Source organism: Nothoprocta perdicaria, unplaced genomic scaffold, assembly GCF_003342845.1.
Source record: "Nothoprocta perdicaria isolate Ctin4 unplaced genomic scaffold, notPer1 scaffold_48, whole genome shotgun sequence".
NCBI classification, from domain to species: Eukaryota; Metazoa; Chordata; class Aves; order Tinamiformes; family Tinamidae; genus Nothoprocta; species Nothoprocta perdicaria.
This window is the reverse complement of record NW_020455732.1, coordinates 1,352,101-1,370,888: the sequence shown is the minus strand read 5'-3', so window position 1 is coordinate 1,370,888 and position 18,788 is coordinate 1,352,101. Positions and strand designations below refer to the sequence as shown.

At 36.8% G+C, this 18,788-nt stretch overlaps 1 protein-coding gene across 1 annotated transcript in view; it reads left to right on the top strand.

Moving 5' to 3' along the window:
* Positions 1–18,788, top strand: part of TRAPPC9 (trafficking protein particle complex 9) — a 374,540-nt gene that overhangs the window by 171,574 nt on the left and 184,178 nt on the right. The window contains exon 20 of the mRNA XM_026047148.1: positions 4,633–4,723. Coding sequence (XP_025902933.1) covers positions 4,633–4,723 — 91 coding nt within the window. The remainder of the gene's footprint in view (positions 1–4,632; positions 4,724–18,788) is intronic.

The window sequence follows — 18,788 nt, the reverse complement described above, 5'->3', positions numbered from 1 at the left end:
AAAATTCATATTTTTTTTCCAGGAACTTCTATGCATTCTGACTTGTGGATCAAGGCATCTGTGCTAAACATCTTTTAAAGTTTCTAAACTGCTGTTTGCTGCAGAGTTCTCTAAGATTTGCATCTTTATAATGATACCTGAGGCTTGACTTCTGCAGCCCTTCTTGCGAACTCTTCTGTAGCCAAGTTTCAGCCAAATAAATGCCAACCAAGTGCTAAGAAAAAACCTTTTCACCATGAGGATAGTCAAGCAGGAGAACAGGTTGCCCAGAAGTGCTGCAAAATTTATGTCTTTGACGATATTTAAAACTTGTGGACATGGCTCTGAGCGCCCTGTTGGAACTTTGACATTTTCCCTGCTTTGAGCAGCAGGTTGGGTATTGACCTCCAGAGTGGGCTTCCAATATAAATTATTCTGTGATTTATGCAACCTCACAGTGAGATGAATTAGAGAATAAGGCTTTTTTTCTCCCCTCTCCTACTCTCTCCAGGTTTGGTTCAGTTGGAGAAATTTTCCAATCTGCTTCCGAGATGAAATAATAATTGCTATTTCAGTGAAATGAGACTGTAATGTCTGGGAAGACATTTTAAGCTCGGCTGAAATAGCCTTTAAAAATGGGAGATCCATTGCTGATTTAAATATCATGTTCCATTTTAATTTTTCTGCCTTTTTTTTTTCTTACTTCAGCATTAATTTTAGTGTTATGTTTGAGTTTGTTATACTTGCAGTGTTTCTTACATTCCAGAAATTGTATTTGGGATCCCTTCTTCTAAGTTTAGGCTTTTTATATTTAAAGCCAAATGTCAGCTTTTCTTCAAACCATATTTTCTTCCAGTCACGTCAGCAATATTGCTATATTCTTGGTACATGAAATGCAGAGCTGGATTATTTCAGATGAGGGTTCTCATGGAATCAAAGATTTACCTTGTGTGTGTCAAATGTGATACAAACTCCAGGAACTGTCTTCTTTCAAAAGTGTACCATGTTGATGCCAATGAGTATTTTGCGCATGGTTCAATGTAACTATATTTATTAGTCAATTATTCTCAACCTCCATTTCAAAAATCAGATTTCTTGATTTCTTCCTGATGCTTGGAGCTTTTCTTCATTGAGTTTCATCTAATTGATCTGAGGAAGTTGCACTAGTTTATTAAGTTTCTGAGTTGCAAATGCACAGATTTTATGGATTTTGCTTCATCATCTAAATGGCTAATCAAAATATTAAAAAGATTAGGTATTTTATAGCACCTTGGCTTAAGCCATTTGATATGCTGCCTGGGCTTGAGAGCGAAGCATTCTCCGTTGTTATTGAAATTGGCTTATGTGACCATTTGTCTGAGCAGCTTTTGATGATTATTATCATGATTATAATTATGAACCCCAGCTATGAAAATATTGCATGTTGTGGCATTTCTGTACATCAGAAAATGTTTCCTTAGAAATACAGCAGTTGGAGCGAGCTTTACATCTCCATACAGCAATCAACAATTGTTTACAGTAGTAACACTTCTGCAAGAATGTTAATAACTCAGTGTAATTAGTTTTAATAATGAAGAACCACAGAAATAATCAAGCTGAAAATTTAAAAGGCTATTGGCATAAGTAAAGTATGGTCATTAATCATTTAAATTTGTTTTTCATTCATGTAAATTTTATTTATGAACATTTTCTAATTTGTTTATGACGATGTGGTTCCTTCCACTTATTTGCAGAGCAACTGAGAAATATGTTCCTGAAAATGAATTTTAGAAGGATGCAAGAGGTATAATGTTGCTCAGCAGGAAGAAAAAAAAAAACAGCAATTTTAAGGTAGAAACCTTTTTGAAAAAAGTCAACTGTTTCATTCCAGGCTGATGCATCCAACACATATGGATGTGTAATAATAAAAATCATGTGGTAAGAGCTGAAGCCCAGGTCCCTAAAGACATGTAAGAATCTGACTGTGGTATCATTTATCATATATATGATAAATATCATTTTTTTAATCACAGTGGAAGTGCAGGAAAACAGTTGGAGGTTTATTTAAGTGAATGTATTCTGCAAGGTCCAACTTGATGTTGACAGTTTGTGCTTCTGTTTATCTTTGCAATTTTTTCCAATGAATTTGAAATTCTAGATCTTTCTTACAATTTTGTTATGTGTCAGGATCCATCCCCTTTGAGCTAAGAATGGAAGGGTGCATTGGCATTCACTGCTTCATGAGTTTGACTTTAACTTACATCCAAAGGCTTCTCTTAGAAAACAGGCAAACTGACCTGGGCTTTTTCTCCTCTTTGCTCTGTGATTTTACTCCTGCATATGCTGGTTACTTAAATACTCCAAGGCAATGTGTTTGCTGCACTGTTCAGTCTGTAGTACCACTAACTGAGCAATTTTGTGCAACTGTCTGATGGACACCCAGGAGACACAGATCAATGATATTTAATTGAATGCTATTTGTGTCCATTTGGCACATACTAATCATACTGAGTCCCTCTGTCAACTTAAGCTTTTTTTTGTCTCTGAATCTACTTTTCAGCAGAGCTTTAGTGGAAGTAGATACTTTTACTTACAGGGAAGGGGTACAGGGAAGAGATTTCTTCAGGTCCAACCTTCTACTTGGAGAAGGCACGAGTAGGTTGTGTAGGCCCTTGTCCATTCAAGCATCATCAAGGATAGAGATGCCAGTCTCTCTGAGAAACCTTTTCTAATGTTTCACCACACTCAGTAGGAAGATTTTTTTCATTGTATCTAACTGAAATTTCAGGTGTTCCCATCTTGTGTCCTTTGCCCCTCTTCCTAACGCTGCTCTTCCAAGCAAAGTCTGCTTCCATATTATCTGTACCCTCCCACCAAGACCAACAGCAGTAAGATCTCCCCTTAGCTTTTTCTTCTTAAGAATGAAGAAACTGTCTTCTCTAAACCTCCACCCTCTCCTCATCTGCCATGTGCTCCAGCCCTCTAATGGTCTTGGTAGTCCTCCGGGTGACTTCATCCCATATTTCAGGATCTTCTATCAGAGAGCCCAAAATGAGCCACAGGATCTAGGAAGCACAGGTCTACCTTTTTTGTGTGTTATTTGAAGCATAGGTATGCATATTTTTTTAGCACTGTAAATACTTGCCATAGAATAGGAAGAGCAGACTTTCTTCTAGAAAGAAAGACTTTGTTCTGGTTATTCTACCACCCTGGAAAACTCTTCTTTCCTTTTCATCTCTTTTTGTTAGTGGGCCTCTGTAGAAACATCTCATACCCTCTTTAAGAAGTTGGCTTTAGTAAATAATCTATTGATGCCTTGCTTTTAAAATGGTAAGATGTATTTTCCTTGTAAATACATGGATCTGCTTTGATAGCATCTACCAGTAGTAAACTATGGAGAATCCCCCTCTTTTTATTGTCGTTTATAACAATATCTGAGACATTAAGCTTTTCATGGAGTTCTAAGCTATAAAAATTTGTAATATTCTGGGCACCTCTGTGAGCAAGTTGTAAGTAAATTACAGCAAGTTAGTTTAACATTACAGTTAACGGCAGCCACTCGTTTTAAAACTTTAAAATATTACCTTTTTATTAGCTTTTCTCTCACATATATTCCTTATATTAAAGATGTGGCAAAAGAAAAATTTATCTACTATCTCTATAAAGTAATCTAAATTATGTATCCTCTATCCTAGAGCTCAATTTATGGAGTTTGTTCTGTCGTGTTTGTTTCCCAAGTCTTATTTTTCAGCAGTGATACTTTTTGGAAGTGATATTCTGCTGCCTTTATTTTCCAAATAGTTTGGAAAAGGAGCATTTGAGTCTATGTCCCTCCATTGCTCTCAAGCTACCTGAGGTTTGCTGAATTTAGTGGGAATTACTCCAGAGATCTCTGTTGTTAGCAATCTGTGAATTCCCATGAAGAGATGTCATCTGCAAACTTTATGAGTTTACCTACCATGAGGAAAAAGTACTCTGGCATCTCGTGGTCATTTCCATCCATCTTTTCCATGTTTTTGAGAGTCATGGCTTGCACAGCAGAAGACAGGTACCTAAAGGAATAGAAAATCCACAGTCTGTTTTTGACACATCATTCCTACTGGAAACTTCAGCTCAGTAACCTTGAAATTCTGCACCCAAAATTTATAGTGACTTTCTAGTAGAGAGCAATGCCTCATACTGGACAGATCTTACTCATTCTCTAGAGAGATACTCATGCTCTGTAAGAGCCTAAGTTTTTTATGGTGTTAGAGCCCATAAATCTTTATATAAGTATGCTGGATATTTCTTTGGATTACACCATCAAGTGCACTCTGCTTGACACTCACTGCTAACCAACTCTCCGTGATCTGACCCTAAGATTTAACCCAATCAGGAGCCCAATTTATGGCTGCTTTTCCTAATGTCCAACATTAGACCTGAAAGTTTTCATGATTTTCCACAAATGCTGTTAAAGTGCATAGGCTTTCATTCTCCCTGTGCCTCTAGTACCTTTGAGTTTATAAGGTAGCCATGACCTTAATTTTGTTTTATAAAGTGCTACTTGATGGATACATCCCACAGGAAATTTTACGAGTCTCTAGAGATGCAGTTTTGATTTTCATCAGTTAAAGTTGTGTGCATTAATGTGCTCTTTTTCTCTCCAAATCAATGTTTTCCTTAATTCCAATTTACCCTTCTCTGAAGCGGGAAGGGGAAGCCAGTGTGGAAGGTGTTCTCAATCAGCTGGTCCTAGAGCATCTACAACTGGCTCCTCTCCAGTGGGGTGAGTAACCAGAGAATCTGTCAATGACCTTTATTTTTTGCATTGGTTGTTACTTTTTGGAAGTATTTTTTTCTTAATCATGTTCTTTGTAACACCACAACATCAAATTTCTTTGCAGTGTGTGTTGTATGAGAATGCTACGGTTTCCATTTACAAATAATTTTCAGTTGATCACACGGAAGGTTTTGCTAGTGTATTTTTCCCCCTTCTGACTATTTTTGCTGAAGATAAATGTGAAATTGAATCTAATGTATTTTAAGTGTCAATGTTCAGTAACTGTGAGACCTGAGTACACACTTTTCCCTGTAATTTGTGATCCTAGTGGTTTTGTGTGAGAGGTGGCTGCTGCTTAAACTTTACCTGATAGTGTATATTACAAAGTAATAACTCTAAAATGTTTTCATATGGGGTTATAATAAACTTTGTGGTATATTTATTATCATAATCTAGGCATTTCCATTACTCTAGCTTTTCAAGCACAGAAAAGGTTATTACTTTGGGTAGTGGAGAAGAACAGCATCCCTTAATTGTGCATTCAGAATGATGTTCAAATTATGAAGTATTGAATTAATTTAATTCTGAACAGTCTTGAAAATGTGGCTTCTGTCTGAGGTCCTTAACAAAGTTTATGTGTTAGTTCTGAAACATACCATGTTTTCTCCCCAGTACTTCTATTGCAATGACAGTTTACTGAGAAAATCTCCAATTCCTCAGAAAATTGTTTCCAAAGCATTTTGTTTTTAAAGCAAGTTTAACTTTATGCTCCTTGTTTTAATAAATTTTATGACCTAGAGAGGGCTTATTTTAAGGACCCTTGTTTCATCACTATTGGCTAAGTTAACTGTCAAAGCCAAGGAGACCTCAAAGTCTAAGCCCTCTCTCCAGTATTTATGTACATTTTCTCTTTCAATGCCCTTTCATACAGACCATCCTCAGCTGGTACATTAAAATTTGTAAGGTGAGAATATGAAAATAAGTAAGGCTTTTAAGAATTATTCTGTATACGTGTCAGACTCTAAAGGCAGACTTTTCTCTCTCAAAATGTGCTTTTCTGGCCTCTGCTCTTAACTGATGCTAGACCCACAGGAATTTAGTAGCCTTGCATTGTTTGCTGCGGCATATATACAGTATATCCTTATATTGATTTCTTAGGAATGAGGACATTGTCAAGAAAGTAAGAGAAGAGATTAAGCACAAAAAAAAAGTTTTTAAGGGGGGAAAAGTTTTGCAGCAGGAAGTACTGGCTTAGCAGAAGCCTGCCTTATTTTCTTGTCTAATACTTGTTAAATGTGAAATTACTATTGACCATAGTATCTATATTGCAGAACACAAAAATTATGTTGAAGCTAAAAGTGTAACTTGCAGAGAAGATTATTGAAAAAGTTGTTTCGATTAAATGCCGCATTCTTCTGGAAAGCAGAAAGGAAAATTAAAATAAAAAGCAGTGGACAGCTTTTTATTTTTATTTTATTTAGTGTAACTTCAGATATTTAGTAGTTAAATGTCTGTTTAATTGATTTTCGTAGACTGTACCTGGGTAACTCTGCCTGCATTTGCAGTGTGATGGGCATTTTAGCCAGAAGATATTTCCCATTCAGCTCATTTAGGCACAGTAAAGGGCTTGGACTTTCAAATCACTTGAGACATAATGTGAAATGTGAATTCACTATCCCTTTGAAATTTTTTTCATGCAATTTGGAAATAATGGAAACAATATTTCCATTTTCGTGTGTTTTATTAGAGACCTCAGCAACCCTGTAGGAGTCAGCTCTGACACTGATCGTGATCTACACCAAAGTCCACCAGGAAGAGAAACTTAGGACAGCAAACCTGAAAGTTTTTTAAACATTCAGATTTCCCTGAAAAAAAAAAACAAAAAAAACCTATGATCTTAACATATATAATTACTAAGGCAATTTTTTCCTACCTTTTCCCCCTTTTTTGGTGGTACTGATTAAAAAAAATAGCTTAGAAGTGATATGCTACTGTCAGCTGTTTGAGGTGCAACTTTCTCTTAATCATAACACTTCTTGTAATCACAGCTTTGCTCAGCTTTGAGTTTTCTTTTTTAGGTATGTAAGAATTGGTTGCATTTTAATTTTTATTAAGCACTAGCCATCATTTTAATGCAATCTTTGCATATTTTGGCTAAGAAATGTGGCCTTAGTCTCATGCAGTAAAACTGATTCTATAATTATTAAAGATTTTTGCCATATTGATGGTTACATTTAAAGGTTTTCTGCATTATATATGCTTACAGTGAAACATGTATGAATATTTAATAGGATTTTGATTAAAAAAGACTGGCTGTTGTACAAGCTGGAATGCAAAATTCCTTTTAAATTTGACTTATTCATACTAGAGCAATATTATACTTCTCAAATAATGAAAACACATTGAAATGATTTTTCATGTAAATTTGACAATCTTTCCATTAAATAAAAGAGAAGACTTTTAAAAGTTAATGATGTTAAAATTTTGGTGTAGGGATTAGAAGTCAGCTTTAAAAGTTTCTGTATTCATGGAGAAGGTGGCTTTTGGGGATAGTGTTTGTTTTTGTCATTTCATATAACATAGATGACTGGGCAGGAAAAGTATTAAAAATATAAAGGATCATAGAAAAAGGAAAATATGTCAAAGGGCAGAGTGAGAGTTCTTAATATGTTGTTAAAATTGATTTTAAGATTTAGGACGCCTCTTTAAAATGGAGTTGTCTATTAGGGAGGTTATTAAATCATGTGTAATTGCAAAACATCCTGCTCAACACCAGCAAGTTCAACACTCTCTCAAATTTATGACATATTTTCTTTTTACTGCTGGGCAACAAACCAAATATAGGAATGGATGTGGGTTTAAGGTGACTCTATTAACATCATCAAATCACAGAAACAAGCTGCAGAGTTTAACGAAGGCAACCAAGACTCTTTGAAGACACACGTTAATGCAAGTCCGGGGATTAGATTTGGAAATGGTCAGGTGGTGGCATTTGGAGTTGCTTGCACTGCAATATTTTTTAAGCCTTTATTTGATTATGTTGCTAAATTTTGCAAGCAAGCAGAATTTTGAGACCGAACACTCCTCAGTCCCATATTGCTCTTCTGCGTTTTGTAGCACAGTTATCTTAGGTACAGTGTGAGTAAAATGTTGCTGATTGAACTTGAAATGTGCTGAATTGGGGATAGACTGTGGATTGGACTTGGAATAGGCTGTAACTAGAATATTTCCACATTCAAATTTCAGAACTGTCTCTTAGACAAGAGATTCCCAACATTTTACATGCTGAATGCAGGAAATCTTTTTGAATTTATTCTCCTTCACAAAACAGAAGAACTGACTTCCTTCATTGGCTGCATCCTCAAGTGAAGCTAGGATACTTTTCTTTCACTGATGATGTGTAGAAGAGTGAAGTCTTATTAGAGAAATCTAATTTAGGAATTTGGAATTACGGACAAATCCAAAAGTGCTTTTTTTTTCTTTCATTTCCATCATTCTTCACTTCTTCCTCTATAATATACAAATTTCAAGACAATTCAAAACATTTAAATTAGCTTGGATACCCTTTCCAAATGCAGAAAGTTTCATTTTCCAGTATATGATTAAGCAGAAAGCTAACAATTCTGTTACTGAACGCTCTCCACGTCGTAATTAAGGAGTAATTAATTGGAGTGGTGCCAAACGGGCAAAGACTTAATTGTTTACTTCTAGGTAAGGAATGCTGCACATTTTCCTGTGTATTTTCACCATAAATTGGCTGCCTGTTTGCGTCGTGCAGGCTTATCCTGTATTTAGGGAAAACTCAGAAGTGAAAGATGATTCAAAATTGTGCCTCATAGGTGGATGGCATCAGGAGAGGAGGTTTGCATGTAATTTGAAGTGTTCTATGAGTATACAGTCCCTTTTATGACAGCTTGCTTGGAAGCTCTGTCTGCGTAGGTAGTCTGACAAAACATCTCACAGAAGTATTACCTTTTAAATAAATCATCTTGTTACTATACCATTTGTTTCAAAAGCACCAAGTCAGGAACCCTTCTTAATGCACAGAGATTATTTATTTCGTGGATCTTAATTACGGCACCTACTCATCTGTGTTATTTTGCATTTTCCAGTCTGACCTCAGACCATGAGTAAATCTTCCTTTCCACCGTTCATGGAATTAATATTTAGGGACTACAGTAGTGTCAAATCAGAGTGTCCTGAATACAGAGGAAAATATGATAAAATGTCTGTCCAGAAGTAGCTGAGGAAACCACACATCTCTTGGGCTGCAGAGGTACCTTGTTGATGCCATCTGGACACAGGGACAGGGGGTTGCCCCCATGTTGTCCTCAAGTTGTTCCCATACTTGAGAAGAGCCAGTTCTCTGCTGCCTTTCTTTGAAGGGTTTCACATGAAATGTTAAAAAATAGGTTTCTGTCCTTCAAACACGATCACGAATGCCTTTCTGCTCATGAATCAAAGTAAAATATTCTTTAATAATTAATAGTTTTGAATAACACTAGACTGGCTGTTCTGATCAGTGCCAGGATGAAAGCAAGAGCATTGGCCAGAAAAAAACTCAAGAGCAAGTTATCCGTAATGTAGAGAGTGGCAGTCTGGTCCATAAAGAGATTAAGGAGTTGTGTGGGAGATGAATTCTACTAGGTAACCAACCTTTCTCATCCATTTAGAAAAATCTTCAGCTTTTTTTTTTGTTTTTATTTTTAAGCGCAAGAGAAGTGAGAAGGCTTTCATAGCCAAACAGCTTGTGTGCGGGCTGTTGGGGGATATTTTGGCAATGTCAAGCCAACAAGATGCTTCAGTTTTAGGGAAGTGCTAAGGGACTAGGGTAGTATATTGAAAACGGGACTAGCTTGATGAAACTAGGGCATCTGGCACATTAGTAATGTTCTCACATGTCAAAACATGCTCTTGTGTGATGTACTTTGAATCAGCTGTTGTTTCTAATTCCTGCAGAAGTCTTGGTTATTCTAAACTGAACGAAAAAACTAGTAGAGAAAGGTTGCAGACGTAAGAGGACCAGCAGTGATTTTGAAGATAAAATGCTAAGAATAAAGAGAGCACCCTGAAGTGAAAACAAATGAACAAAAACTCACCCAGAAAGACAGACGGCTCGAGATGGTGAGGTCGGTGCAATGCCCATGGGTGCTTCCATAGCAGATGTCCAAAGCAGCTGGAGCTGAAGCTTCAGGGCCAATATTTCTAGCAAATTGGTGAGAAAAGGCTGGGGGGAAAGTGGTCTTCTAAGTATTATTGGAGGGTATTTTTGTGTATTGCTCTTGGACCATTCTTTTATAGTTTGACCAGTGGCCTTTGCTGTAAAAAAAAATAAATAACAAGAGGAGGAGTAAACTGATGAAATATTCTGATGGCTTAAAGAGGAGCACCATCATCTCTCCAGAAAAGCATCAGGATACCTACCACGCAGGAATCGATAGAAAATATTCCCTTGAAGCGATAGATTAGAAGGCACTGGCTTGCTCTGAGCTACTCTTCTGATTTGGCAATGAAAAAATGCATGTATGATGCTCAGGCAGGTCTGTGCTGAAATGTTCCATGGGAAAAATTCCTATAGGGGAGGTGAATTCGTGCCAGAAGAGGGAAAAGTAAAGTTTGGAGATGATCAAGTTGTGGAGACTCTTGTGCTTATGTTATAGAAATCCTAGGTAGAGTAGAACTAGCTCAAGTCTTGAAAAAGAAATAGCTCAGATCTTGAAAGCAGGCCGGGAAAGTGAGGTCTGTGTTCCCTCCTTAGACTTCAATACACTGCCTGCCTTGCTTTGAACTGCATTTTCTCTGAGAATGATTTCTTTAATTCAGCAAAATTAAAGCACAGAGAAAAGAGATGATTGATCTCCATGAATGTGTCAGAAGCCCAGGTCTCCTGGGGGGGGGGGGGGAAATTGCTGAAGTAGGACAGCTTTTGGCATGAAAGCGTGCTCAATAGAAAATGTCCATTAATGAATACAGTTTAGTTTGTTTAAAAAGCACTAAGGATTTTAGCGCTATCTTCTATCAGGAATGTTGGTGAGGCAGAATCTAACATATAATGGTATTAGAATTAAGCATTATTCATGCTTAATTCACTCACATCTTGTTCTGATTAGTAGGTGACTTATTTTGTTTCAAACGTTTGTTTTACAAAACCTAATTGTATTTTTAAAGAATAAAAAAAAATAAGAATTTGCTAAGCCCACACTTTGAGTACTTCTAGGTATCCAATCCCTACTTCTAGGTAATTTCTATGTTTATTGTTTATCACATTATATTTAAACCATAAGAGATGACTGAGAAACGTTGCAAGGATGATGAATTGTTGCAAAGTTAAGCAAGATGTCTAATTTTATAGATATTGTTAGAAATAAACTTTGTATTAGATGAACTGAATGTTCAAATTGGAAGCTTGAAAGCTATTGAAAAAATCATAGATAGGCATTAGGCTTTGAAAAGAGGTCCAAAGATCTGTAAGGAAGAAGATTGAAATTTGACATGTGAAGCAACTGGTGCAAAATATCGTCGAATCTATAGCGAGATAAATTTCTGTTATTCTGCTCTACTCAGAAAATATCATGTGCGTAAAGCTTTAGAAAAATGCGATTCAGCTTGTGTGCAATTAGGAAAGAAAAAAGGGAAGAATTATCAGAAGATGTATGTATTAACAAGAGAGGCCAGAAGGATGCTTTGATCAGGCAGGATTTTAATTGTGCAGCAATTAAGTGAACTACACAGTGAAGGGTGTAGGGAATGAGTTGTTTGCCTGGATTATAACCTCAGTTGAGGATGTTATTTGTTGATTTATGTGATTCCTTTTAGTGAGTATTTTACCAAGAGTAAATTTTTTTCCAATGCATGCACGTATATGCCTGTGTTTGTGTGTCTTCCCACCCCCTTGAAGGGTTCTAACTTGTGAGTTAAGGTTTTAAAGCATTATTCGAAAGGATTCCTGTTTTTCATCAAGGAAGCAGAGGGGTGTTAATGACTATAGAGAACATAAGTCCACCTCAGTAAGCCTTGTAGTACCAGAATTAATAGCTTTCAACTGTCAAAGCCTCCACAGTTGTGTGCACAGACCAGAACGAGATTTGGAAGAGAAAACATAAGCCAAGACTGCAGTCCCCGCTCTTTCTCTCCCATAATTTTGCTCTATCCCTCTCAGACCCTAGAAACTGGCAGCTAATTTCCTATTTGCTAGCATAGAGATTATTTTTATCATCTTGTTTTTCTCTGTTTTATGATTTTTTCTTTGCCTATTATTCACTGTTTTTTTTCTTTCTATGTATCAAACCCTATATATGGTTTGGTTTGGTTTGGCTTTTTTTGAGAAGAAAGATTGCACGATTTTAGGCCGGAAAGGCATTGAAAGCAGGTAAACATTTTGATTTGATTTTCAAAGGAAGCTTGTCAAATAGAAGATCTTTCCTGAGCTGTGGTCCTTTGTCTTCTTCTTTACCATATACTTTTCAATATCTATTTTCTTATCAAGCAGGCTTTCAGGTTCACTTTAGTATTATTTCTGGTTAACTAGAAATGCATTAGAAAAAGTTATGGAAAGACAAGGGCTATTTTTTAGTATCTTAAGATATAAAAAAGAGCTGAACAAATGTGTTTTGTAGCTTGTGACTTTGAACAAAAGAGATTTCATCAAAAGATATCCTAACTGTTTCCTATTACTTGATATATTTTGCCTAACATGACATAAGGATGTGCATCAGGAATACCAGAAAAATGCAGAAGTATTACAGAATTTTTATATCAAGGCCAGAAACAAGAGGCTAATGAGGAAGATTCTCAATTAAAATTTTTATCGGTCTATGGAAAGGGCAAAAAGTCTGTGCAACTTGTGGATTTAGATGGAGAAAAATAATCATTCGCCTCATGCGAGAACTGACAGTAAAAAAAAAAAGGCAGCAGCAATCAGCAATAATTAAAACAAGTACTAAGGGATAATTACACTTGATAAACAGTCAGCTCTCAGCACTGGAGTTAATGTGGGATTGGGATGTTCAGGATAAAGAAAAAAAACAGGTATGAAGCTTTGGGGAACCTAATGCAGCAACATCAAAGCAAATCATTGAGTCTACTGGAGCTTAGTGGCTTCCGCTGGCAAGTCCTTGAAAAGTGTTGGTCTTATGAAGTCTGATACTGCTTGAGGGGAAGGCTCAAAGATGCTTTTATGCTGCTTCCAAGCATCCGTGGAACCTGAGTCTTTGCTTCCCCACCACCAAAGCTGTTGAGTTGTGTGAACCCTATACTTGGACCTTTCTGTTTGGATTCAGAGCTGTTGGTTGAAACAAGCTGGATTTCAGTAGTCCTCCCCAAAAATTTAAGCCTGACCTTGCCAGAGTGACTAAACTAAACTCTGCTAAGAGGAGAGCTGCCTGCAGCTGGACAGGGGGCATTGCCAAGTGAAGGTGGTTGGGAACAGTGATGGGAAATGGGGTTGGGACCTGCAATAGAATTGGAGTTTATTTCACAATGGAAATAGGTTGAGAATCACGAGGTAAATAACCGTGAACTGGTTGTGCACAAGGCTGGGTTAGACTTAAAATGTCATTTTTAGATCTTGCTTCTAGACCACGTGAAATGCGCTACACTTTGCTCTGTCAAACCGAACCAGGAATGGGATACTTCTGTCCACTAGTTCATCCTCCTAGAGCATTGATTGCCAAACTGTAGTAGCAAAAAAACAAAAGCAAACAAAAACAACAAAAAAGGAATGAGAGATATAGTCAATGTTTTTCAAGTGGATGAAGCCATCAGATAGTGAACATCTGCTCTTGCTGAAGCTCTTTAGCAGCAGTTGTTTCATTGTGGGTAGTTACCAGTGATATGTCTTGTTGACATATTGTTTGAAATTAAACTTGTGGCATAAAATACATGTTTCTGTGTAAAATGTTACTTAATTCAGTAATAAACTGTATGAGGTGTCCCTCCAATTCTCTTTGGCAAGCTGCCTCCAAACTTGGTGAGCTGTCTCCGAACTGCACTGTGGGCAGGGACTTCCAGATTAAATTTATTTGTGACTCATTTCCAGCCCTTTTGATCTTGTGTCAATATTGTTCTTTAGTTTAAATAGTTTTTCCCTGTCTCTGATGTTTGCCTTTTCTTTCTGTCTCCTTAGCACATTTACACACAGCAGTCATAGAACAAATTCTGCTAGTTGCCTTGATAATACATATTTTTTCTTTATTAATTCTCCACTCAGCAGTCATCTCAGTTGACCCTGGCTGTGCCTGTTGTAGTATTTTTTTCTCTTAGATATGGGTGACAAGGTTATAAGCAATTTTCAAATTACTAGCTCTGCAGTACAGTCACTGCAGATGCTCATTCTCATCAATCTCTGTTTTGAGTAAAGTAGATCTGTGCTTTCATTTTCAAGATCATCTATTGGCATTTCCTGTGATCACCTACACCTTATATCATTTAGATTGACTGTTAAATATTTGCGGTGTTTTAGATATACCCTTGATTTCAGCATAGTCTCTTCTTCCAACTATCTTGAGTCTTCATCTCATCATAGCTTTAGTAGCATTAACAAGGTAAGTAGATAATCCTCCAAAAATGACATTGTTTCCAAGACTTTCAGAGCTTTTCCGCAGTGTTATCCATGTTTTGGATGCCTCTCTCTCAAACTTTTTATTTGAAATTAGCAGTGACGGAGTGACCCCAACCTATTAAACCTATTAATCTCAATTCAAAGATTATGTGTCCCAATATTTTTCAAAGTTTATGTTCACCAGTGTGGATTTGGTTGGAGTCTAGCTGCAACAGAGTAGGGAGCAAGTTGCTTCTATCTCCTCTAGTACATCAGGATCTTTAATGGATGTGGTGGGTTATAATGTAATTACTCTGAGTAAAGACAAAATAATTAACCGACCAAAATTTTCAGAAGAACATTTTGATTACATTTGGCTGTAACACCATAACCACAAAAATGCAGAGAAAACTAGCCATAAGTATGCGGCAACTAGAGAGCTATCTATGGAGAATTGGATAGGAATCTACAGGCTGATTAATAGCTAGTCAGATGTGTAACAACTTTATTATTTTCCCTTATTTTCCTAGCTTGCACTGTGATAAACACAGTGACATTTTCCTACCTGGATTGTCCATATGAACGTGGAACTAAATGTCTGTTTCTTGTAACATCGTTTCATAGCCTGGAGTATAATAGCTGGGAAACTCAGATATAGAGGTGAGCTTCAAGTACAGGTTAGTTTTTATTACACAGCAATTGTACCTTTCACCTAGATAAGATCTTGGAGCTTAGAAGCAGCACATTGCTTTTCCATTTCTGGACCTTCTCCTTCAATTATTGCTTTTGCTCAGAAGTCTTTGTGCAAGTAGTAGATGTTACAGGAAGGGAAAAATATAGCCTAAAATGATACAAGGAATGAAAATGAAACAATTCAAAGATGTAATGTTTACTTTGGAGAATTTGCAGCTTTGCAGCTGGCATGGTGTTTATTTTTTGGCCCAGGAAGTCACTTGAGAAAGGTGTGCAAAATGCACTCAAGGAAAATAAGACAAGGCAGGATAGGGTTGTGCCATGTCACCATACATGCAACAACTTGCAGCAGGGATAAACACAGCAGTCTGGAGGCTGTTCTTCCAAAGATACCATGGCAAACAGTCATTATCCTCCCTGTTTTGTCAGGGGGAAGAGCTAAGCTAACAGATCATCATACAGAGGTAACCTCTTATTTCTAAAACAAATCATTGTTTCTAATGTGTTGCATGAGGTGAAAACTCGGGAACTTCTGTGCAGCATGATCGTTAATCCTTCTCTTTATCTTCCAGATTGCATTGGCATGGACAACTTGGTAATAACCCAGCGGTGTTACCTGATATATGTAAAATGCCACAGATGACATTTACCTCTGTTTTTTATCTGGTGTTTCTGTCTAAGAGGCTGTTTATTTGCTATACAGAATGCTATAATAATCAACAAACCGTCAGGCCAATTAAACTGGAGGGTCCTATGGCTAATGACTAATGGCAATCGCAGCATCTCTAAATTTAAAGATGACAAGACCAAAGCTGCATTACAAGAATCCTGAGATGTCATTTAGTCCAATATTTTAGCAACTTAAGTGTTGTTCTGTTGAATTTTTGAAACTGTTTGTTCCTTCAGATTAGTTCACAAGTGCAGTTTATTCTTCTAATTGGAAGCTCACTGTATTCTTTGGGATAATGGCTCTTTCTCAGTTGCAGATTCGACGTGTGAGCCTTGATAGTTCAATTATTTTCATTTTTCACAAAAATCTAGACTAGCGTAATGGTTTCACTTATCACGACACTATCATTGGATAGCTGTTTATGCACAAACTTGCAGTAATGAAGTATTTCAGCTATTTTGGAGAAGAAACTTTAAAGTCAGATATTGTAGCATGAGTTCTGTGCTTGCTAAAGCAAGACATGCTAAAATGTGGAGAGGGGAGCTCTGCAAAAGACTTTTTGGAGCTCTGGGGTGATGCTAAAGAAACAGGACATGTAAGTGCAAGTCTGGATATTTCCAGTGCTAAAGTCAAATCAGCCTCAGCATTTCTGTAGGGACAAAGTCTGAGTAGATAGTATCTAGCAATTAAAACTATTTTTATATACAACCATTAGACATTCTTCAATTTTCATTAGTTTGTATTCTCATGGCAGAGTGTATTATAGTTTATAAACACTGAAATGAATACAAGTAAATATTTGGGTTGGAAAAAAAATCTGTCCTGGGTTTAATAATGTCTAGGTGAAAAGCCATTTGGGATCCTTTGTATTCTAAAAGAGGGATTAAAATGAATCAGAGTCCTCTTGCTATTCATTAAGCAGCTTTCTTTGGCTCCATCGTAAATGATAAATACGATGGGAAGACTCATCACTTGTTAGTGAAATTTGGATATCAGCAAGTAAGTTAATAGATACAAATAAAAAGCAAGTTTATGTCATCATAAAACATCTTTAAAACTTTCTTATGCTGTGAGATAAATATGAACAGGATTGGACGCCTTCTGCTCCTCAAGAAAGTGGAAAATTCCAAGGTCTTTTCTGATTTTTCCATTCCCATAGCCCATTCTTAATAGTTGTAATTGGTGAGAAGGTAGAAGATTTAACTTACAGTGCATAAGCCTTCAGAAAGGGTTGCATATTCTTCCTTTCAAGCCCTTTTAGTTAAAAAGCCTCATTACGGGAAAATGAAGAATTAAAGCCAAATATATATTGACTACCAAAATTCCCAACCTCAAAAATACCCCAAACCAGTCAAACAAAAACCCATAAAAGCCATCTAAGATCTCTACCTCATTTTGGGGAGCAAGTGTCTTCCATCTGTGATGGGTATCTAAAAGAACTTTGTTCAGGAGTTTTGAACTCTGACATTAATTTTTATGGGAGATCCCGGGAATTAGAAAAGGTGGTGTTGTATATAGAAACACATCTTTCATTCTTCTCTCTTTATATCCCTCCTTTTTCTTTTTCTTCTATCAATGGAAGAAACGTTGACAAATCCTCATTTTTTTTCTTCTGTCGATGGTACTGATGCCAAATCATGTTTGTGATTTTGAAGAAGTGTGGATTAAAATATTGTAGGCTCTGTTAGATGCCTGAAAGCACTAACGACAGTCGGAAATTTATACTTTAGCCTGCTAATTGTTGGAAAATATGAGCCCTTGATTGGTAGGCAATTAGAAGTGTAACATTCTGTTAAACATATCACACAGCATATGGCATGTTAGTCGCAAATCCTCTAATTTAAAATTAAAAAAAAAAGTGTGTAGTTCTATGTATTAGAAATCTTTGAAAAGAAATGAAAATTTGCCATTTATCTAAATGTCAGAGGGGAAAAAATCATCCTTAATTGTTTGGGTAGTCTAAATTTGATTTATATCTGATATGGTTTCTCTTCCCTAATGAGAAACAAAACTAAAAGCGAATGAAAATTCGTGCTATATTTAAATGTGCTATTAGTTCTAACTAGTCAAAACTGCCTTTCCTGAAAGTAAAAAGATTTGCAATACTTACCAGATCTGCTTTAAGTCAAACAGATTACAGATGCAAGATACTTGAGAACAAAAAGTCAAAGAATCAGGAGTTCTGGAGTTTAGTTAATAGATGGTGTGCTGTTTTATCAACCTAAATCATACACATAAAACTATGTGAATGTGCATATGGTGCTGTAGAACAATAACCTCATTCTTTTCTACTTCAGTGAATTGCAGAAGGGTTGAGGTGGGAAGGGACCCCTGGAGATAATCCAGTCTGACCATGAGCACGTGAAACACTTTCCTTTCGCAGTGGTTGGGCCGGTTGTGTAAGATAACTGCATTTTTTGAAGCCCAAAGGAGATCACACTTTGCTCATTGACCACGTAGACTCACCAATTTCTAATATGGAGTTGTGAAGTTTGAGCGATCATCGAATCCTTCAGACATGTTCTTGTGGACTCGACAGGATGCTCTGCAAGCTTGTTATCTCTAGCAGTTGTAGGTGGTAAAATGGTTTTGATGATTGACAGGTCATATTTATCTTCTTCATGGAAATTTCTGCCTTTCTTGTCTGTCTATTGTTGCTGATATGCTAAGGATGACTTGTCATTTTAAAAATGTGCCTTATTTCAGCTTTAATTTACTCCTTGTCTGTGGTCTCTTTCTTATGGTGTAGTATCTGAGATATCAGTCTGATGGTACATTGCTAGTACATCTCAAAGTACCCTTGTAATGCTGCTTTTATTAAGACTTTTATTAAAGGTTTATCCTGAAATGTGAAGTCGGATGCCCATCCTGCTCACTGGCCTGCCCATCCCTTGTCACCCTGTCCCTTCAGCCCATGAGAATAACTCTCAGTGCAGCGTCACTGCATCCTAGCCCGGCCAGCCAGGACAAGAGCCTCAGCCATCGTCTGCATGGTGAAGAAAATCATTCTGCTCTAACAGAGCATCATTTATCCATCATAAATCCATCATTCTTGATGCTCAAACACCATCATTGGTGACTTTGCATTTCAATTGGACTTTGCATTATACAGTTAATCTGGCACCGAACTGGAGAAAATGAGAATACCAGGAAACAGATTCCTCTATTTG